We start from the raw sequence: 21,913 nt of genomic DNA, 5'->3' as shown, positions 1-21,913 counted from the left end.
CCTTTTCCCAAAGGCTAAAAATCCCCCGAATTTAACCCCAAAACTCCCTGCTCCTCCAAGACCTGCAAATTTTCAGGGGTTTTTCCCATGTTTTTCCATGCCGGGCTCCTCTGGGAAGCAGCAATTCCCTGAATCCCAAAGGAAAATCCCCATTCCCGGTGTGGGACACGGGACAAAGACGGGGCTGGAGGATCAGAGCTGCTTTTATTCCAGAGGGGGACAGGTGACAACAACACGCTGGGAAAAAAACCCTTCCCAACAGGGGGAAAAACCGGGAAGTTTTTTCACCGGCAGGGGCTCCAAAACTGCAAGTTTTTTTTTCCCCCTCCAAAAATCAGCTGAACCATGGAATTTCCATGGGATCGAGGAGCCCCAAGGGTGGCAGCAGCGAGATGTCACCTGTCCCCCACCCCCTGGCGCGGCTCAATGGAGCTCCTTGTCCCGCTGCGATCCCACACGCGGCCACCCCATTCCCGATCCCACTCGTGGCACACAGATCCCGCATTGTCCCGGCTTTGGGGACACGTGGGGACAACCCCGAGGACAAGGAGCAGGAGGGGGGTGGGGCAGGAGGAGCAGCTCTGCTCATCCCGGGATTTGAGGATGGAGGGGGAAAGAAGCGTCACCTTCCCCCAAAACTGCCCAAAACTCTGTGACAACGGGGATGGGAGCGGAATTCCCGGGATTCCTGGGATTCCGGGTCACAGGGAGGCCAAGGCGGCGGAGGAGAGCAGGGTCAGGGCCAGCACCAGCAGCCCTGACTGGGTCACCTGCGGCAGCCGTAGCCCCTTCCCGAGATCCCAGGCCTGCGGAGACACCGGAGGGGAAGGAATTCCCAGGGATCGTCCCCAAATTCCTGCTGGGGGTCCCTGCCAGGGAAGGTGTCCCCCACGTGTCCCTGAGGAGGGGGAGGCGTCCCCCCTGGTTCCATCCCCCCTCAGGTGGGAGCTGCTGGGGAAAGGATCCGCTTTTCCCAGGAAATCCAGCCCAATTCCCTCCCCTCCCATTCCCACTTCCCCCATCCCATTCCCACTCCCATCCCATTCCCACTTCCCACATCCCATCCCACTCCCATCCCATTCCCACTTCCCACATCCCATTCCCACTTCCCACATCCCATTCCCACTCCCATCCCATTCCCACTTCCCCCATCCCATTCCCTTTTATCCCAGCTCCCATTCCCTTCCCAACCTTTCTCCCCCTCCTCTTTTCCCCATTTCCCCCTTTCCCATCCCCCTTTTTCCCATCCCAAATCCCTCTCCCCATCCCATCCCTGCTCCCCCTTCCCTTTTATCCCACTCCCCCCATCCCATTCCCACTCCCCAGGGGGTGTGGGAGACCCTCAGCCCCTTCCCCAGAACCTCCAGGGGGCTGATCCCTCACTGGGAGTTCCATGGATCCTCTTTTCCAGGAAAACCACCCCAATCCCCTCCTTTCCCATTCCCAGGGCTGTTCCCAGGTCAGTTCCCAGCCCCATCCCAGCCCCGGATCCCGGAGTTCTCCCTAATTCCAAAGGCAGCGGCCGCTCCCCCTCCCCGTCCTTCCCCACCCCCCACTTCCATCCCCTTCCCTCTCCCTTTATCCCGGTTCCCACTCCCTTCCCCATTTCCCACATCCCATTCCCACTTCCCCCATCCCATTCCCACTCCCATCCCATTCCCTTTTATCCCAGCTCCCATTCCCTTCCCAACCTTTCTCCCCCTCCTCTTTTCCCCATTTCCCTCTCTCCCATCCCCCTTTTTCCCATCCCAAGTCCCTTTCCCGCTCCCATCCTTGCTCCCCCTTCCCTTTTATCCCACTCCCCCCATCCCATTCCCCAATTCCCAGCCCCCCCAGGGGGTGTGGGAGACCCTCAGCCCCCTCCCCAGAACCTCCAGGGGGATGATCCCTCACTGGGAATTCCATGGATCCTCTTTTCCCAGAAAATCCACCCCAATTCCCCCCCAAATCCGGCTCTTGTCACCCCAAGCCCTCACCCAGGGATGACATCCCAGTATCCCATACTGGGAGCACTGGGAGCACTGGGATCCAGCCCAGCTGCCTCTGGAATTCTCTCCCAGAAAAGGCCTCAATAAATTCCCAACCCGGCAGATTTTGTGCTGTTCCCCCCAAAAAATGGGGATGGGGAAAAATGGGGATGGAAAAAATGGGGTGGGAAAAAATGGGGATTAAAAAATGGGGATTAAAAAATGGGGATGGGGAAAAAATGAGGATGAAAAAAATTGGGATGGAAAAATGGGGATGGGGAAAAATGGGGATAAAAAAAATAGGGATTAAAAAATGGGGATGGGGAAAAATGGGGATGAAAAAAATTGGGATGGAAAAATGGGGATGGAAAAAAATGGGGATGGAGAAAAAATGGGGATGAAAAAATGGGGATGGGAAAAAATGGGGATGGAAAAAAATGGGGATGGAGAAAAAAATGGGATGGAAAAATGGGATGGCAAAAATGGGGATGGCAAAAATGGGGATGGGGAAAATGGGGATGGGGAAAAACGAGGATGGAGAAAAATAGGGATGAAAAAAAATGGATTAAAAACTGGGGATGGGAAAAAAACCGGGATGGAAAAAACTGGGGACAGAAACAAGGATAAAAAGGAGGAGCTGCCGGAGCATTCCAGGGGCAGAATTCCCGAATTCCCGAATTCCCGGCCTCACCAGGTGCCGGATCCCGTTCCAGCCGTGGTAGCAGAAGGGAGCGGCCAGCGAGAACTTGGCCAGGAAGAGCAGGGGCGGAGCCGGGCCCAGCGCCCGCAGCTGAGCCACGTAATGGGGAAAGGGCTCCGGGAGCAGCAGCGCCGCCACGGAAAACAGGGACACACCTGGGACGGGATGGGAAACAGGGATAGACCTGGGATAGCGGGGAAAACAGGGATACACCTGGGATGGGATGGGAAACAGGGATAGACCTGGGATAGCAGGGAAAACAGGGATACACCTGGGATGGGATGGGAAACAGGGATAGACCTGGGATAGCAGGGAAAACAGGGATACACCTGGGATGGGATGGGAAACAGGGACACACCTGGGATGGGATGGGAAACAGGGATAGACATGGGATAGCAGGGAAAACAGGGATAGATATGGGATAGCAGGGATCAGAGCAGGGAAAACAGGGACACACCTGGGATGGGATGGGAAACAGGGATAGATATGGGATAGCATGGAAAACAGGGATACACCTGGGATGGGATGGGAAACAGGGATAGATCTGGGATAGCAGGGAAAACAGGGATACACCTGGGATGGGATGGGAAACAGGGATAGACCTGGGACGGGATGGGAAACAGGGACACACCTGGGACGGGATGGGAAACAGGGATAGATCTGGGATAGCAGGGAAAACAGGGATACACCTGGGATGGGATGGGAAACAGGGATAGATCTGGGATAGCAGGGAAAACAGGGATAGATATGGGATAGGGGAAAACAGGGACACACCTGGGACGGGATGGGAAAACAGGGATAGATATGGGATAGCATGGATCAGAGCAGGGAAAACAGGGATACACCTGGGATGGGATGGGAAACAGGGATAGACCTGGGATAGCATGGAAAACAGGGATACACCTGGGACGGGATGGGAAACAGGGATAGATATGGGATAGCATGGATCAGAGCAGGGAAAACAGGGACACACCTGGGATGGGATGGGAAACAGGGATAGACCTGGGACGGGATGGGAAACAGGGATAGACATGGGATAGCATGGAAAACAGGGATACACCTGGGACAGGATGGGAAACAGGGATAGATCTGGGATAGCATGGAAAACAGGGATAGATCTGGGATCGGGAAAAACAGGGACACACCTGGGACGGGATGGGAAACAGGGATAGACATGGGATAGCAGGGATCAGAGCAGGGAAAACAGGGATACACCTGGGATGGGATGGGAAAACAGGGATAGATATGGGATAGCAGGGATCAGAGCAGGGAAAACAGGGATACACCTGGGATGGGATGGGAAACAGGGATAGATATGGGATAGGGGAAAACAGGGACACACCTGGGACGGGATGGGAAACAGGGATAGATATGGGATAGCATGGAAAACAGGGATACACCTGGGATGGGATGGGAAACAGGGATAGACATGGGATAGCATGGAAAACAGGGATACACCTGGGATGGGATGGGAAAACAGGGATAGACATGGGATAGCAGGGATCAGAGCAGGGAAAACAGGGATACACCTGGGATGGGAAACAGGGATAGATATGGGATCGGGAAAAACAGGGATAGACCTGGGATGGGATGGGAAACAGGGATAGATATGGGATAGCAGGGAAAACACAGGGATAGATCTGGGAGGGAATGGGAAAACAGGGATAGACATGGGATAGCATGGAAAAACAGGGATAGATCTGGGATAGCATGGAAAACAGGGATAGATATGGGATCGGGAAAAACAGGGAAACACCTGGGAGGGGATGGGAAACAGGGATAGAGATGGGATAGCAGGGATCAGAGCAGGGAAAACAGGGATACACCTGGGATGGGATGGGAAACAGGGATAGATATGGGATCGGGAAAAACAGGGATAGACCTGGGACGGGATGGGAAACAGGGATAGATATGGGATAGCATGGAAAACAGGGATACACCTGGGAGGGGATGGGAAAACAGGGATAGACATGGGATAGCATGGATCAGAGCAGGGAAAACAGGGATACACCTGGGACAGGATGGGAAACAGGGATAGATATGGGATAGCAGGGAAAACACAGGGATAGATCTGGGATGGGATGGGAAACAGGGATAGATATGGGATAGCAGGGAAAACAGGGATAGATCTGGGATAGGGGAAAACAGGGATAGACCTGGGATAGCATGGAAAAACGGATAGATCTGGGATGGGATGGGAAACAGGGATAGACCTGGGATAGGGAAAACAGGGATAGACATGGGATAGCAGGGAAAACAGGGACACACCTGGGATGGGATGGGAAACAGGGATAGATATGGGATAGCATGGAAAACAGGGATACACCTGGGATGGGAAACAGGGATAGATATGGGATCGGGAAAAACAGGGATAGACCTGGGATGAGATGGGGAACAGGGATAGATATGGGATAGCATGGAAAAAACAGGGATAGATCTGGGATGGGATGGGAAACAGGGATAGACCTGGGATGGGGAACAGGGATACGCCTGGGGTAGGGACAGGAAAACAGGGATAGACCTGGGATAGGGACAGGAAAACAGGGATAGACCTGGAATGGGAATGGGAGAACAGGGATACACCTGGGATGGGATGGATCAGAACAGGGAAAACAAGGATACACCTGGAATGGGAACAGGAAAACAGGGATGGGGAAAAACGGGACGGAAAAAAAATGGGGATGGGGAAAATGGGGATGGGAAAATCTCTGGGATGGAGAAATGGGATGGGGGGAGTTTCTGGGGAATGGGGGGAATTTGGGGAGGATTTTTGTGGGAACGGGGAAGGCAGAGCCGAGGATTCCCAAGGAAAACTCACTGCTGGGAATAGGAGAATCCCTGGGAATTGGGGGTGTCCTGGAGGTATCCCAGAGCATCCCAAGGTATCCCAGGGTATCCCAGGGGTATCCCAAGATATCCCAGGGGTATCCCAGGGGTATCCCAGGTTATCCCAGAGCATCCCAAGGTATCCCAGGGGTATCCCAGGTTATCCCAGAGCATCCCAGGGGCATCCCAAGATATTCCAGGGGTATCCCAGGATATCCCAGAGCATCCCAGTGTATCCCAGAGCATCCCAGGGTACCCCAGGGGTATCCCAGAGCACCCCAAAGCATCCCAGGGGTATCCCAGGGCATCCCAAGATATCCCAGGGTATCCCAGGGGTATCCCAGAGCATCCCAAGGCATCCCAGGGGTATCCCCACAGTATCCCAAGGTGTCCCAGAGCATCCCAAGGGCCTCCCAAGGGTATCCCAGGGGATCCCAAGGTATTCCAGGGGTATCCCAAGATATTCCAGGGGCATCCCAGAGCATCCCAAGGGCATCCCAGAGCATCCCAAGGGTATCCCAGGGGTATCCCAGGGGTATCCCAAGATATTCCAGGGGTATCTCAGGTTATCCCAGAGTATCCCAAGGGCATCCCAAGGTATCCCAGAGCACCCCAAGGTATCCTAGGGGTATCCCAGGGGATCCCAGAGCATCCCAAGGGTATCCCAGGGGTATCCCAAGATATTCCAGAGGTATCCCAGGTTATCCCAGAGCATCTCAAGGCATCCCAAGATATCCCAGAGCATCCCAGAGCACCCCAAGGTATCCCAGGGGATTCCAGGGGTATCCCAGAGCATCCCAAGGTATCCCAGGGGTATCCCAGGGGATCCCAGAGCATCCCAAGGGTATCCCAAGGGCATCGCAAGATATTCCAGGGGTATCCCAGAGGTATCCCAGAGCATCCCAGGGGTATCCCAGAGCACCCCAGAGCATCCCAGGGGTATCCCAGAGCATCCCAGAGCATCCCAAGGTATTCCAAGGGTATCCCAGGGGTATCCCAGAGCATCCCAAGGGATCCCAGAGCATCCCAGGGGTATCCCACAGTATCCCAAGGTGTCCCAGAGCATCCCAAGGGCCTCCCAAGGGTATCCCAGGGGATCCCAAGGTATTCCAGGGGTATCCCAAGATATTCCAGGGGCATCCCAGAGCATCCCAAGGGCATCCCAGAGCATCCCAAGGGTATCCCAGGGGTATCCCAGGGGTATCCCAAGATATTCCAGGGGTATCTCAGGTTATCCCAGAGCATCCCAAGGGTATCCCAAGGGCATCGCAAGATATTCCAGAGGTATCCCAGGTTATCCCAGAGCATCTCAAGGCATCCCAAGATATCCCAGAGCACCCCAAGGTATCCCAGGGGATTCCAGGGGTATCCCAGAGCATCCCAAGGTATCCCAGGGGTATCCCAGGGCATCCCAGAGCATCCCAAGGGTATCCCAAGGGCATCGCAAGATATTCCAGGGGTATCCCAGGGTATCCCAGAGCATCCCAGAGTATCCCAAGGTATTCCAAGGGTATCCCAGAGCATCCCAGGGGTATCCCCACAGTATCCCAAGGTGTCCCAGAGCATCCCAAGGGCCTCCCAAGGGTATCCCAGGGGATCCCAAGGTATTCCAGGGGTATCCCAAGATATTCCAGGGGCATCCCAGAGCATCCCAAGGGCATCCCAGAGCATCCCAAGGGCATCCCAAGGTATCCCAGAGCACCTCAAGGTATCCTAGGAGTATCCCAGGTTGTCCCAGAGCATCTCAAGGCATCCCAAGATATCCCAGAGCACCCCAAGGTATCCCAGGGGATCCCAGGAGTATCCCAGGGGTATCCCAGGGCATCCCAAGATATTCCAGGGGTATCCCAGGGCATCCCAGAGCATCCCAAGGGTATCCCAAGGGCATCGCAAGATATTCCAGGGGTATCCCAGAGGTATCCCAGGTTATCCCAGACCATCCCAGGGGTATCCCAGGGTACCCCAGAGCATCCCAGGGGTATCCCAGAGCATCCCAGAGCATCCCAAGGTATTCCAAGGGTATCCCAGGGGTATCCCAGAGCATCCCAAGGGATCCCAGAGCATCCCAGGGGTATCCCACAGTATCCCAAGGTGTCCCAGAGCATCCCAAGGGCCTCCCAAGGGTATCCCAGGGGATCCCAAGGTATTCCAGGGGTATCCCAAGATATTCCAGGGGCATCCCAGAGCATCCCAAGGGTATCCCAGGGGTATCCCAGGAGTATCCCAAGATATTCCAGGGGTATCTCAGGTTATCCCAGAGCATCCCAAGGGCATCCCAAGGTATCCCAGAGCACCCCAAGGTATCCTAGGGGTATCCCAGGTTATCCCAGAGCATCTCAAGGCATCCCAAGATATCCCAGAGCACCCCAAGGTATCCCAGGGGATTCCAGGGGTATCCCAGAGCATCCCAAGGGATCCCAGAGCATCCCAGGGGTATCCCCACAGTATCCCAAGGTGTCCCAGAGCATCCCAAGGGCCTCCCAAGGGTATCCCAGGGGATCCCAAGGTATTCCAGGGGTATCCCAAGATATTCCAGGGGCATCCCAGAGCATCCCAAGGGTATCCCAGGGGTATCCCAGGAGTATCCCAAGATATTCCAGGGGTATCTCAGGTTATCCCAGAGCATCCCAAGGGCATCCCAAGGTATCCCAGAGCACCCCAAGGTATCCTAGGGGTATCCCAGGTTATCCCAGAGCATCTCAAGGCATCCCAAGATATCCCAGAGCACCCCAAGGTATCCCAGGGGATTCCAGGGGTATCCCAGAGCATCCCAAGGTATCCCAGGGGTATCCCAGGGCATCCCAAGATATTCCAGGGGTATCTCAGGTTATCCCAGAGCATCCCAAGGGCATCCCAAGGTATCCCAGAGCACCTCAAGGTATCCCAGGGGTATCCCAGGGGATCCCAGAGCATCCCAAGGGTATCCCAAGGGCATCACAAGATATTCCAGGGGTATCCCAGAGGTATCCCAGGGGTATCCCAGAGCATCCCAGAGCATCCCAAGGTATTCCAAGGGTATCCCAGGGGTATCCCAGAGCATCCCAGAGCATCCCGAGGGATCCCAGAGCATCCCAGGGGTATCCCAGGGGTATCCCAGAGAATCCCGGGGTTATCCCAGAGCACCCCAGGTTATCCCAGGGCCCCCCAGGGCTCACCCACCGAGGCTGAGGGCGACGCCGGTGCCGCGGTGGGTGATGGACATGGCCATGGGCAGCGACCACCTGCAACGGGAGCTGGGGTCACCCCAACATCCCCGGCATCGGCCGGGGCGGGGGGACAGCGGGAATTTGGGGGGCCCAGGGCTGGTCCTGGGGTGCCACGGGTGGGGTTGGGTGATTTTGGGGTGCCAGGGGTAGTTTTGGGGTGATTTTGGGGTGCCAGGGGTGGGTTCAGGGTGGTTTTGGGGTGATTTTGGGGTGCCCAGGGCCAATCCTGAGGGACCAGGGGAGGTTTTAGGGCGGTTTTGGGGTTCCCAGGCTGATTTTGGGGTGCCAGGGGTGGGTTCAGGGTGGTTTTGGGGTGATTTTGGGGTGCCCAGGGCTGGTCCTGGGGTGCCACAGGTGGGGTTGGGTGATTTTGGGGTGCCAGGGGAGGTTTTGGGGTGGATTTTGGGGTGCCAGGGGTGGGTTCAGGGTGGTTTTGGGGTGATTTTGGGGTGCCCAGGGCTGGTCCTGGGGTGGCAGGGGAGATTTTGGGGTGATTTTGGGGTGCCCAGGGCTGGTCCTGGGGTGCCACTGGTGGGGTTGGGTGATTTTGGGGTGCCCAGGGCTGATCCTGGGGTGCCACAGGTGGGGTTGGGTGATTTTGGGGTGCCAGGGGAGGTTTTGGGGTGATTTTGGGGTGCCAGGAGTGGGTTGAGGGTGATTTTGGGGTGCCCAGGGCTGGTCCTGGGGTGGCAGGGGAGGTTTTGGGGTGATTTTGGGGTGCCCAGGGCTGATCCTGGGGTGCCCCGGGTGGTTTTGGGTGATTTTTGGGGTGATTTTGGGGTGCCCAGGCTGATTTTGGGTGATTTTGGGATGCCAGGGGTGGGATTTGGGTGATTTTTGGGGTTCCCAGGCTGATTTTGGGGTGCAAGAGGAGGATTTTGGGGGGTTTTGGGGTGCCAGGGGTAGTTTTTGAGGTGGTTTTGGGGTGCCAGGGGTGGTTTTGGGGTGATTTTGGGGTTCCCAGGCTGATTTTTGGGTGCCAGGGGTGGTTTTTGGGGTGGTTTTGCAGTGCCAGGGGTGATTTTTGGGGTGCCAGGGGTGATTTTTGGGGTGCCAGGGGTGGTTTTTGGGGGTGGTTTTGGGGTGCCAGGGGTGATTTTTGGGGTGATTTTGGGGTGATTTTGGGGTTCCCAGGCTGATTTTTGGGGTGCCAGGGGTGGTTTTGGGGTAATTTTTAGGGTTCCCAGGCCGATTTTTGGGTGCCAGGGGTGGTTTTGGGGTAATTTTTAGGGTTCCCAGGCTGATTTTTGGGGTGCCAGGGGTGGTTTTGGGGTGATTTTGGGGTTCCCAGGCTGATTTTTGGGGTGCCAGGGGTGGTTTTGGGGTGATTTTGGGGTTCCCAGGCTGATTTTTGGGTGCCAGGGGTGGTTTTTGGGGTGGTTTTGCGGTGCCAGGGGTGATTTTTGGGGTGCCAGGGGTGGTTTTGGGGTTGGTTTTGGGGTGCCAGGGGTGATTTTTAGGGTGATTTTGGGGTTCCCAGGCTGATTTTTGGGGTGCCAGGGGTGGTTTTGGGGTAATTTTTGGGGTTCCCAGGCTGATTTTTGGGTGCAAGGGGTGGTTTTGGGGTAATTTTTAGGGTTCCCAGGCTGATTTTTGGGGTGCCAGGGGTGGTTTTGGGGTGATTTTGGGATTCCCAGGCTGATTTTTGGGGTGCCAGGGGTGGTTTTGGGGTAATTTTTAGGGTTCCCAGGCTGATTTTTGGGGTGCCAGGGGTGGTTTTGGGGTGATTTTGGGGTTCCCAGGCTGATTTTTGGGTGCCAGGGGTGGTTTTTGGGGTGGTTTTGCGGTGCCAGGGGTGATTTTTGGGGTGCCAGGGGTGGTTTTGGGGTTGGTTTTGGGGTGCCAGGGGTGATTTTTAGGGTGATTTTGGGGTGATTTTGGGGTTCCCAGGCTGATTTTTGGGGTGCCAGGGGTGGTTTTGGGGTAATTTTTAGGGTTCCCAGGCTGTTTTTTGGGGTGCCAGGGGTGGTTTTGGGGTGATTTTGGGGTTTCCAGGCTGATTTTTGGGGTGCCAGGGGTGGTTTTGGGGTGATTTTGGGATTCCCAGGCTGATTTTTGGGGTGCCAGGGGTGGTTTTGGGGTAATTTTTAGGGTTCCCAGGCTGATTTTTGGGGTGCCAGGGGTGGTTTTGGGGTGATTTTGGGGTTCCCAGGCTGATTTTTGGGTGCCAGGGGTGGTTTTTGGGGTGGTTTTGCGGTGCCAGGGGTGATTTTTGGGGTGCCAGGGGTGGTTTTGGGGTTGGTTTTGGGGTGCCAGGGGTGATTTTGGGGTGCCAGGGGTGATTTTTGGGGTGCCAGGGGTGGTTTTGGGGTTGGTTTTGGGGTGCCAGGGGTGATTTTTGGGGTGATTTTGGGGTTTCCAGGCTGATTTTTGGGGTGCCAGGGGTGGTTTTGGGGTGATTTTGGGGTTCCCAGGCTGATTTTTGGGTGCCAGGGGTGGTTTTGGGGTGGTTTTGGGGCGCCAGGGGTGGTTTTTGGGTGCCAGGGGTGGTTTTTGGGGTGGTTTTGCGGTGCCAGGGGTGATTTTTGGGGTGCCAGGGGTGGTTTTGGGGTTGGTTTTGGGGTGCCAGGGGTGATTTTTAGGGTGATTTTGGGGTTCCCAGGCTGATTTTTTGGGGTGCCAGGGGTGGTTTTGGGGTAATTTTTAGGGTTCCCAGGCCGATTTTTGGGGTGCCAGGGGTGGTTTTGGGGTGATTTTGGGGTTCCCAGGCTGATTTTTGGGTGCCAGGGGTGGTTTTTGGGGTGGTTTTGCGGTGCCAGGGGTGATTTTGGGGTGCCAGGGGTGATTTTTGGGGTTGGTTTTGGGGTGCCAGGGGTGGTTTTGGGGTGATTTTGGGGTTCCCAGGCTGATTTTTGGGGTGCCAGGGGTGGTTTTTGGGGTGGTTTTGCGGTGCCAGGGGTGGTTTTTGGGGTGCCAGGGGTGGTTTTTGGGGTAATTTTTAGGGTTCCCAGGCCGATTTTTGTGTGCCAGGGGTGGTTTTGGGGTGATTTTGGGGTTCCCAGGCTGATTTTTGGGGTGCCAGGGGTGGTTTTGGGGTGATTTTGGGGTTCCCAGGCTGATTTTTGGGGTGCCAGGGGTGGTTTTGGGGTGATTTTGGGGTTCCCAGGCTGATTTTTGGGGTGCCAGGGGTGGTTTTGGGGTGATTTTTGGGGTTTCCAGGCTGATTTTTGGGGTGCCAGGGGTGGTTTTGGGGTGATTTTGGGATTCCCAGGCTGATTTTTGGGGTGCCAGGGGTGGTTTTGGGGTAATTTTTGGGGTTCCCAGGCTGATTTTTGGGTGCCAGGGGTGGTTTTGGGGTAATTTTTAGGGTTCCCAGGCTGATTTTTGGGTGCCAGGGGTGGTTTTGGGGTGATTTTGGGGTTCCCAGGCCGATTTTTGGGGTGCCAGGGGTGGTTCTGGGGTGATTTTGGGGTTGCCAGGCTGATTTTTGGGTGCCAGGGGTGGTTTTTGGGGTGGTTTTGCAGTGCCAGGGGTGATTTTGGGGTGCCAGGGGTGATTTTTGGGGTGCCAGGGGTGGTTTTGGGGTTGGTTTTGGGGTGCCAGGGGTGATTTTTGGGGTGATTTTGGGGTTCCCAGGCCGATTTTTGGGTGCCAGGGGTGATTTTGGGGTGATTTTGGGGTTCCCAGGCTGATTTTTGGGTGCCAGGGGTGGTTTTGGGGTGATTTTGGGGTTCCCAGGCTGATTTTTGGGGTGCCAGGGGTGGTTTTGGGGTGATTTTGGGGTTCCCAGGCTGATTTTTGGGTGCCAGGGGTGGTTTTTGGGGTGGTTTTGCGGTGCCAGGGGTGATTTTTGGGGTGCCAGGGGTGGTTTTGGGGTTGGTTTTGGGGTGCCAGGGGTGATTTTTGGGGTGATTTTGGGGTTCCCAGGCTGATTTTTGGGGTGCCAGGGGTGGTTTTGGGGTGATTTTGGGGTTCCCAGGCTGATTTTTGGGGTGCCAGGGGTGGTTTTTGGGGTGGTTTTGCGGTGCCAGGGGTGATTTTTGGGGTGCCAGGGGTGGTTTTGGGGTGATTTTGGGGTTCCCAGGCTGATTTTTGGGGTGCCAGGGGTGATTTTGGGGTGATTTTGGGGTTCCCAGGCTGATTTTTGGGTGCCAGGGGTGGTTTTGGGGTGATTTTGGGGTTCCCAGGCTGATTTTTGGGGTGCCAGGGGTGGTTTTGGGGTGATTTTGGGGTTCCCAGGCTGATTTTTGGGTGCCAGGGGTGGTTTTTGGGGTGGTTTTGCGGTGCCAGGGGTGATTTTTGGGGTGCCAGGGGTGGTTTTGGGGTGATTTTGGGGTGCCAGGGGTGGTTTTGGGGTGATTTTGGGGTTCCCAGGCTGATTTTTGGGGTGCCAGGGGTGGTTTTGGGGTGGTTTTGCGGTGCCAGGGGTGGTTTTTGGGGTGCCAGGGGTGGTTTTGGGGTGCACTCCTCACTTGTAGATGGTGACATGAGGGGACAGGGGTCGGTTGGAGCGGGAATTCTTCTCCCAAAAACGCCTCATCTCCTCCCGGGCCGTCGTTCCCATCGGGATCACACTGGGAAAAGGGGAACACGGGGGGGTTGGGAAGGTTCTGACCCCCCAAAACCCCTCCAAAATCCCCCAAAACACCCCAAAATCCCAAAAAAACCCTCCCAGAAACACCCAAAACCTCAAAAGCCACTGCAAACACCCCCCAAAACCTCAACCCCTGCCAAAAAACTCCAAAGCTCCCAAAAAAACCCCCAAAACCCCACTCCAAAACACCAAAATCCCCCTAAAACACCTCAAAACACCCAAAAATCCCAAAAAACCCTCCCAGAAACACCCAAAAGCCACTTCAAACACCCCCCAAAACCTCAACCCCTCCCAAAAAACCCCAAAACTCCCAAAAAAAAACCAAAACCCCACTCCAAAACCCCAAAAATACTCCAAAACACCAAAATCCCCTCCAAAATCCCCCCAAAACACCTCAAAACACCCCAAAATCCCAAAAAACCCTCCCAGAAACACCCAAAACCTCAAAAGCCACTGCAAACACCCCCCCAAAACCTCAATGTATCCCAAAAAAACTCAAATATTTCCCAAAAAAAACCCCAAAACCCCACTCCAAAACCCCCAAAACACCAAAATCCCCTCCAAAATCCCCCCAAAACACCCCGAAAATCCCAAAAAACCCTCCCAGAAACACCCAAAACCTCAAAAGCCACTGCAAACACCCCCCAAAACTTCAACCCCTGCCAAAAAACCCCAAAACTCCCAAAAAAAACCCAAAACCCCACTCCAAAACCCCAAAAAATACCCCAAAACACCAAAATCCCCTCCAAAATCCCTCCAAAACACCTCAAAACACCCCAAAATCCCAAAAAAACCCTCCCAGAAACACCCAAAACCTCAAAAGCCACTGCAAACACCCCCCCAAAACCTCAATGTATCCCAAAAAAACTCAAATATTTCCCAAAAAAAAACCCCAAAACCCCACTCCAAAACACCAAAATCCCCCTAAAACACCTAAAAACACCCAAAAATCCCAAAAAACCCTCCCAGAAACACCCAAAACCCACTTCAAACACCCCCCAAAACCTCAACCCTTCCCAAAAAACCCCAAAACTCCCAAAAAAACCCCCAAAACCCCACTCCAAAACCCCCAAAAATACCCCAAAACACCAAAATCCCCTCCAAAATCCCCCCAAAACACCTCAAAACACCCCAAAATCCCAAAAAAACCCTCCCAGAAACACCCAAAAACCTCAAAAGCCACTTCAAACACCCCCCAAAACCTCAACCCCTCCCAAAAAACCCCAAAACTCCCAAAAAAAACCCAAAACCCCACTCCAAAACCCCCAAAAATACCCCAAAACACCAAAATCCCCTCCAAAATCCCCCCAAAACACCTCAAAACACCCCAAAATCCCAAAAAACCCTCCCAGAAACACCCAAAACCTCAAAAGCCACTGCAAACACCCCCCCAAAACCTCAATGTATCCCAAAAAAACTCAAATATTTCCCAAAAAAAACCCCAAAACCCCACTCCAAAACCCCCAAAACACCAAAATCCCCTCCAAAATCCCCCCAAAACACCCCGAAAATCCCAAAAAACCCTCCCAGAAACACCCAAAACCTCAAAAGCCACTTCAAACACCCCCCAAAACCTCAACCCCTCCCAAAAAACCCCAAAACTCCCAAAAAAACCCCCAAAACCCCACTCCAAAACCCCCAAAAATACCCCAAAACACCAAAATCCCCTCCAAAATCCCTCCAAAACACCTCAAAACACCCCAAAATCCCAAAAAAACCCTCCCAGAAACACCCAAAAACCTCAAAAGCCACTTCAAACACCCCCCCAAAACCACAATGTATCCCAAAAAACCCCAAATATTCCAAAAAAAACCCCAAAACCCCACTCCAAAACCCCCAAAAATACCCCAAAACACCAAAATCCCCTCCAAAATCCCCCCAAAACACCTCAAAACACCCCAAAATCCCAAAAAACCCTCCCAGAAACACCCAAAAACCTCAAAAGCCACTGCAAACACCCCCCCCAAAACCTCAATCTATCCCAAAAAAACTCAAATATTTCCCAAAAAAAACCCCAAAACCCCACTCCAAAACACCAAAATCCCCCTAAAACACCTCAAAACACCCAAAAATCCCAAAAAACCCTCCCAGAAACACCCAAAACCCACTTCAAACACCCCCCAAAACCTCAACCCCTCCCAAAAAACCCCAAAACTCCCAAAAAAAACCCAAAACCCCACTCCAAAACCCCAAAAAATACCCCAAAACACCAAAATCCCCTCCAAAATCCCCCCAAAACACCCCAAAACCCCAAAAAACCCTCCCAGAAACACCCAAAACCTCAAAAGCCACTGCAAACACCCCCCCAAAACCTCAATGTATCCCAAAAAAACTCAAATATTTCCCAAAAAAACCCCAAAACCCCACTCCAAAACCCCCAAAACACCAAAATCCCCTCCAAAATCCCCCCAAAACACCCCGAAAATCCCAAAAAACCCTCCCAGAAACACCCAAAACCTCAAAAGCCACTTCAAACACCCCCCAAAACTTCAACCCCTGCCAAAAAACCCCAAAACTCCCAAAAAAAAACCCCAAAACCCCACTCCAAAACCCCCAAAAATACCCCAAAACACCAAAATCCCCTCCAAAATCCCCCCAAAACACTTCAAAACACCCCAAAATCCCAAAAAACCCTCCCAGAAACACCCAAAAACCTCAAAAGCCACTTCAAACACCCCCCAAAACTTCAACCCCTGCCAAAAAAACCCCAAAACCCCACTCCAAACCCTCCAAAACCCCCAAAAAACTCTCCCCAAAACCCCAAAAACCACCCCAAAACCACTCCAAACATCCCCCAAAACCTCAACCCCTCCCAAAAAAAACCCCAAAACCCACTCCAAAACCCCCAAAAACACCCCAAACCACCCAAAACCCCCAAAATTACCCCAAAACCTCCTCAAAATCCCCCAAAAACAACCCCAAAAAAACTCTCCCAAAACCCCAAAACATTCTCCCAAAACCCAAAAAACCATCCCAAAGCACCCCAAAACCCCCAAATCCCCCCAAACCACTCCACAATCTCCCAAAACCCCTCAAAACAACACCCCAGACCCAACCCCCCCCCAAAAAACCCTCAAAGAGCCCCCAAAAATCCCCAAAACCCCAAAATTCCCCCAAAACCCAAAAAAACCCCCAAAACCCCAAATCCCCCTAAACCACTCCAGAATCCCCCAAAAAGCAGCTCAAAATCCCCCCAAAATGACCCCAAAACCCCCCCAAATCCCCTTCCCTGACCTCCCAGTTGCCCCCAGTAGCTCCCAGTCCCCCCCAGTAGCTCCCAGTCCCTCCCAGTTGCCCAAGTAGCTTCCAGTGCCCCCAGTTCCCCCAGTAGCTCCCAGTTCCTCCCAGTCCCCCCCAGTATCTCCCAGTTCCCCCCAATCCTTCCCAGTCCCTCCCAGTCCCCCCCAATTCCCTCCCAGTTTCCCCCAGTCCCCCCAATCCCTCCCAGTGCCCCCCCAGTTCCCCCCCAGTATCCCCCAATCCCTCCCAGTCCCCCCAGTCTCTCCCAGTCCCTCCCAGTTCCCCCCAATCCCTCAGTACCCCCAGTATCCCTCAGTTCCCCCAGTCCCTCCCAGTCCCCCCCAGTCCTCCCAGTTCCCCCAGTCCCTCCATTTCCCCCAATTCCTCCCAGTCCCCCCCAGTCATCCCAGTTCCCCCAATCCCTCCCAATCCCCCAGTCCCTCCCAGTTCCTCCATTTACCCCAGTCCCTCCCAGTACCCCCCAGTTCCTCCCAGTGCCCCCAATCCCCCCCAGTCCCTCCCAGTTCCCCCATTTACCCCAGTGCCCCCCAATCCCTCCCAGTCCCCCCATTTCCCCCAATTCCTCCCAGTCCCCTCCGAGTCCCCCCCAGTCATCCCAGTTCCCCCCAATCCCTCCCAGTACCCCCCAGTTCCCCCAGCCCCTCCCAGTGCCCCCCAGTTCCCCCCAATCCTTCCCAGTTCCCCCAATTCCCCCAATTCCTCCCAGTCCCTCCCAGTCCCCCCCAATCCCTCCCAGTTCCCCCATTTACCCCAGTCCCTCCCAGTGCCCCCAGTACCTCCCAGTGCCCCCCAATCCCTCCCAGTCCCTCCCAGTCTCTCCCACTCCCTCCCAGTTCCCCCCAATCCCTCCCAGTCCCCCCATCTCCCCCAGTCCCCCCAATCCCTCCCAGTACCCCCCAGTTCCCCCAATTCCCCCAATCCCCCCCAGTCCCTCCCAGTCCCCCCAGTCTCTCCCACTCCCTCCCAGTTCCCCCCAATCCCTCCCAGTGCCCCCATTTCCCCCAATCCCCCCCAGTCCCTCCCAGTTCCCCCAATTCCCCCAATCCCCCCCAGTCCCTCCCAGTTCCCCCAGTAGCTCCCAGCTCCCCCCAATCCCTCCCAGTCCCCCCATTTCCCCCAATTCCTCCCAGTCCCCTCCCAGTCCCTCCCAGTTCCCCCAATCCCTCCCAGTCCCTCCCAGTTCCCCCATTTACCCCAGTCCCTCCCAGTGCCCCCACTCCCTCCCAGTTCCCCCCAATCCCTCCCAGTCCCCCCATCTCCCCCAGTCCCCCCAATCCCCCCCAGTCCCTCCCAATCCCTCCCAGTCCCCCCATTTCCCCCAATCCCTCCCAGTACCCCCCAGTTCCCCCAATTCCCCCAATCCCCCCCAGTCCCTCCCAGTCCCTCCCAGTCCCTCCCAGTTCCTCACTGGCGCAGGGCGGGGCCGGGCCCCAGCGGGGTCAGGAGGCAGCGCCGCCCCAAAGCCCTGGGAAGGGAAGGAAGGGGGGAAATGGGATCGGGAACGTCCCAAGGACCCCAAAATCCCAACGGGATTGGGGCTGGAGCGGGGGGGGATCCCCCAAAAAAGGGTCTGGGGGATGGGGGAGGAGCGGGAGAGGGGATTTGGGATCGGGGAGAGGGGATTTGGGATGGGGGAGGAGCGGGAGAGGGGATTTGGGGTCGGGGAGAGGGGATTTGGGATGGGGGAGGAGCGGGAGAGGGGATTTGGGGTCGGGGATTTGGGATCGTGGAGAGGGGATTTGGGATGGGGGAGGGGATTTGGGATCGGGGAGGAGTGGGAGAGGGGATTTGGGATCAGGGAAGGGATTTGGGATGGGGGAGGAGCAGGAGAGGGGATTCGGGATGGAGGAAAGGGGATTTGGGATGGGGGAGAGGGGATTTGGGATCGGGAAGGAGTGGGAGAGGGGATTTGGGATCGGGGAGAGGGGATTTGGGATCGGGAAGGAGTGGGAGAGGGGATTTGGGATCGGGGAGAGGGGATTTGGGATCAGGAAGGAGCGGGAGAGGGGATTTGGGATCGGGGAGAGGGGATTTGGGATCGGGAAGGAGCGGGAGAGGGGATTTGGGATCGGGGAGAGGGGATTTGGGGTCGGGAAGGAGCGGGAGAGGGGATTTGGGATCGGGGAGAGGGGATTTGGGATGGGGGAGGAGCGGGAGAGGGGATTTGGGGTCGGGGATTTGGGATTGTGGAGAGGGGATCGGGGAGAGGGGATTTGGGATGGGGGAGGGGATTTGGGATCGGGGAGGAGTGGGAGAGGGGATTTGGGATCAGGGAAGGGATTTGGGATGGGGGAGGAGCAGGAGAGGGGATTTGGGATGGGGGAGAGGGGATTTGGGATCGGGGAGAGGGGATTTGGGATCAGGGAAGGGATTTGGGATGGGGAGGAGCAGGAGAGGGGATTTGGGATGGGGGAGAGGGGATTTGGAAGCAGGGAAGGGATTTGGGATGGGGGAGAGGGGATTTGGGATCAGGGAAGGGATTTGGGATGGGGAGGAGCGGGAGAGGGGATTTGGGATCGGGGAGAGGGGATTTGGGATCAGGGAAGGGATTTGGGATGGGGAGGAGCGGGAGAGGGGATTTGGGATTGGGGAGAGGGGATTTGGGATCAGGGAAGGGATTTGGGATGGGGGAGGAGCGGGAGAGGGGATTTGGGATGAGAAAGGAGCAGGAGAAAGGATTTGGGATGGCGGATTTGGGATGGGAGAGGGGATTTGGGATGGGGAGGAGCGGGAGAGGGGATTTGGGATCGGGGATTTGGGATGGGGGAGGAGCGGGAGAGGGGATTTGGGATCAGGGATTTGGGATGGGGGAGGAGCGGGAGAGGGGATCTGGGATCAGGGAGAGGGGATTTTGGGATGAGAGAAGGGGATTTGGGATGGAGAGGAGTGGGAGAGGGGATTTGGGATGGAGGAGAAGGGATCTTGGGATGGGGAGGAGTAGGAGAAGGGATTTGGGATGGGATTTGGGACGGGATTTAGGATTTGGGATTTGGGATGTGGGCTGGGATATGGGATTTGGGATTTAGGATTTCAGATTTGGGCTGGGATATGGGATTTGGGATATGGGATTTGGGATGGGATATGGGATTTAGGATTTGGGATTTAGGATTTGGGATTTGGGATGGGATATGGGATTTGGGATTTGGGATTGTGCACAGGGACTGTCGCTGACATTGCGGGGGGGGGAGGGGCTGGGACGTGCTGGGATTTGGGGTGGAGAAGGGGGAAATGGGGGAAAGGAGGAAAAACGGGAATGGAGAAACTTCGGGGGCTGGGGGGGACACGGGGGATGGGGGTGACACGGGGGGGTTTGGGGTGACATTGGGGTGACATTGGGGGGGTTTGGGGTGACACTGGGGTGACACTGGGGGGTTTGGGGTGACACTGGGGGATTTGGGGTGACACTGGGGTGACATTGGGGGGGTTTGGGGTGACACTGGGGTGACACTGGGGGGTTTGGGGTGACACTGGGGGGGTTTGGGGTGACATTGGGGTGACATTGGAAGGTTTGGGGTTACATTGGGGGGGTTTGGGGTGACATTGGGGTGACACTGGGGGGTTTGGGGTGACACGGGGGGGTTGGGGGTGACATTGGGGTGACATTGGGGGGGTTTGGGGTGACACTGGGGGGTTTAGGGTGACATCGGGGGGTTTACGGTGACACTGGGGGGGGTTGGGGTGACACTGGGGGGTTTGGGGTGACATGGGGGGGTTGGGGTGACATTGGGGGGTTTGGGGTGACATGGGGGGGTTGGGGTTACACGGGGGGGTTTGGGGTGACACTGGGGTGACACTGGGGGGGTTTGGGGTGACACTGGGGGGACACTGGGGGGGTTTGGGGTGACACTGGGGTGACACAGGGGGGGTTTAGGGTGACACTGGGGGGACACTGGGGGGGTTTGGGGTGACATTGGGGTGACACTGGGGGGGTTTGGGGTGACACTGGGGTCCCCAAAAATTTGGGATCCCCAGGGATTGAGGGGATTTTCTGGGATTTCCTGGGAATCAGGGGGTCCCCAAAAATTTGGGTTCCCCGGGGGGGGTTGAGGTGACCCAGGGGGGGTTTGGGGTGACATTGGGGCGACACTGGGGGTGATATTGGGGTGACACGGGGGGGGATTTGGAGTGACATTGGGGGGATTTGGGGGGGATTTGGGGGGGATTTGGGGGGGATTTGGGGTGACACGGGGGGGATTTGGGGTGACATCGGGGGATTTGGGGTGACACGGGGGGATTTGGGGGTAACACGGGGGGATTTGGGGTGACATTGGGGGAAATTTGGGGGGGACACAGGGGGGATTTGGGGGTGACACGGGGGGAGATTTGGGGGGGATTTGGGGTGACACGGGGGGGATTTGGGGGGGGACACGGGGGGGGATTTGGGGATGACATTGGGGGAGATTTGGGGGGGATTTGGGGGTGACATGGGGGGGATTTGGGGTGACATTGGGGGATTTGGGGGTGACACGGGGGGGATTTGGGGGTGACACGGGGGGGGATTTGGAGTGACACGGGGGGATTTGGGGGTGACACGGGGGGGATTTGGGGGTGACATTGGGGGGATTTGGGGGAGATTTGGGGGTGACACGGGGGGGATTTGGGGGTGACACGGGGGGGATTTGGGGGTGACACGGGGGGGGGATTTGGGGGTGACACGGGGGGGATTTGGGGTGACACGGGGGGGGATTTGGGGGTGACACGGGGGGGGATTTGGGGGTGACACGGGGGGGGATTTGGGGGTGACACGGGGGGGATTTGGGCCCCGCGGGGTCCCTGGGGACGGGGACCGAGCCCAAATTTGCGTTGGAGCGGACGAACCCCCTCAGGCCGGGCCCGCGCCCGCCGCGTCCCCGGAGGGGCCCCGGACCGAGAGCGGCCCCGCTGCTCCCCGGGAGCTCCCCGGGCGGGACGGGGCCACGTCCCGGCCCCGCGTCCCCCCCGGTGTCCCCCCGGGTGTCCCCCCGGTGTCCCCTCCCCGTGTCCCCCCCCCGGGTCCCTCCCGTGTCCCCTCCCCGCTGTCCCCGGGCCGGGCGCGGCCTCCCGGAGTCACCTCAGCGCCAGCGCCGCCATCTTGGAGCCGCCGCGCCGGAAGTGGGCGTGACGCACTTCCGGTGGGAAGGGAGGGGCGGGAAGCGGCGGGATCGATCGCGGGTATTGATCCCCGATATCGATCGCGGGTATTGATCCCTGTTATCTATCCCCGATATCGATCGCGGGTATTGATCGCGGGTATTGATCCCCGATATCGATCGCGGGTATTGATCCCTGGTATTGATCCCGTGTATTGATCCCTGGTATTGATCCCTGGTATTGATCCCCGCTATCGATCGCGGGTATTGATCCCGTGTATTGATCCCTGGTATTGATCGCGGGTATTGATCCTGGGTATTGATCCCTGTTATCGATCCCCGATATCGAT

At 56.3% G+C, this 21,913-nt stretch overlaps 1 protein-coding gene across 2 annotated transcripts; it reads right to left on the bottom strand.

The window, feature by feature from the left end:
• Positions 1-185: 185 nt before the first annotated feature.
• On the bottom strand, positions 186-21,609 carry SDHC (succinate dehydrogenase complex subunit C). Of its 2 annotated transcripts, XM_068995103.1 has the most exons (6): positions 21,545-21,609; positions 17,903-17,959; positions 13,112-13,213; positions 8,653-8,714; positions 2,659-2,822; positions 186-806 (listed from the first exon to the last, which is right to left on the bottom strand). In XM_068995103.1, the coding sequence occupies exons 1-6, from the start codon at positions 21,562-21,564 to the stop codon at positions 702-704; spliced, it is 510 nt and encodes a 169-aa protein (XP_068851204.1). In that variant the 5' UTR covers positions 21,565-21,609; the 3' UTR covers positions 186-701. The 2 variants fall into 2 exon arrangements, with proteins under 2 accessions (XP_068851204.1, XP_068851203.1); XM_068995102.1 differs by lacking the exons at positions 186-806; positions 2,659-2,822 and adding an exon at positions 3,579-4,935.
• Between the last annotated feature and the right edge of the window lie 304 nt (positions 21,610-21,913).

Source organism: Aphelocoma coerulescens, chromosome 25 (assembly GCF_041296385.1).
Source record: "Aphelocoma coerulescens isolate FSJ_1873_10779 chromosome 25, UR_Acoe_1.0, whole genome shotgun sequence".
Classification (NCBI taxonomy): domain Eukaryota; kingdom Metazoa; phylum Chordata; class Aves; order Passeriformes; family Corvidae; genus Aphelocoma; species Aphelocoma coerulescens.
Note: the sequence above shows the minus strand (reverse complement) of the source record. Positions and strands in the feature narration are given on the sequence as shown.

Excerpts from the sequence above, each read along its gene's own strand:
- SDHC (XM_068995102.1), bottom strand. The coding sequence starts at position 21,564 with ATGGCGGCGCTGGCGCTGAG. Across the intron at positions 8,715-13,111 it reads CCTCATGTCACCATCTACAA|GTGGTCGCTGCCCATGGCCA; the intron begins GTGAGGAGTGCA and ends CTCCCGTTGCAG. Across the intron at positions 4,936-8,652 it reads CGGCGTCGCCCTCAGCCTCG|GTGTGTCCCTGTTTTCCCTG; the intron begins GTGGGTGAGCCC and ends ATCCCATCCCAG.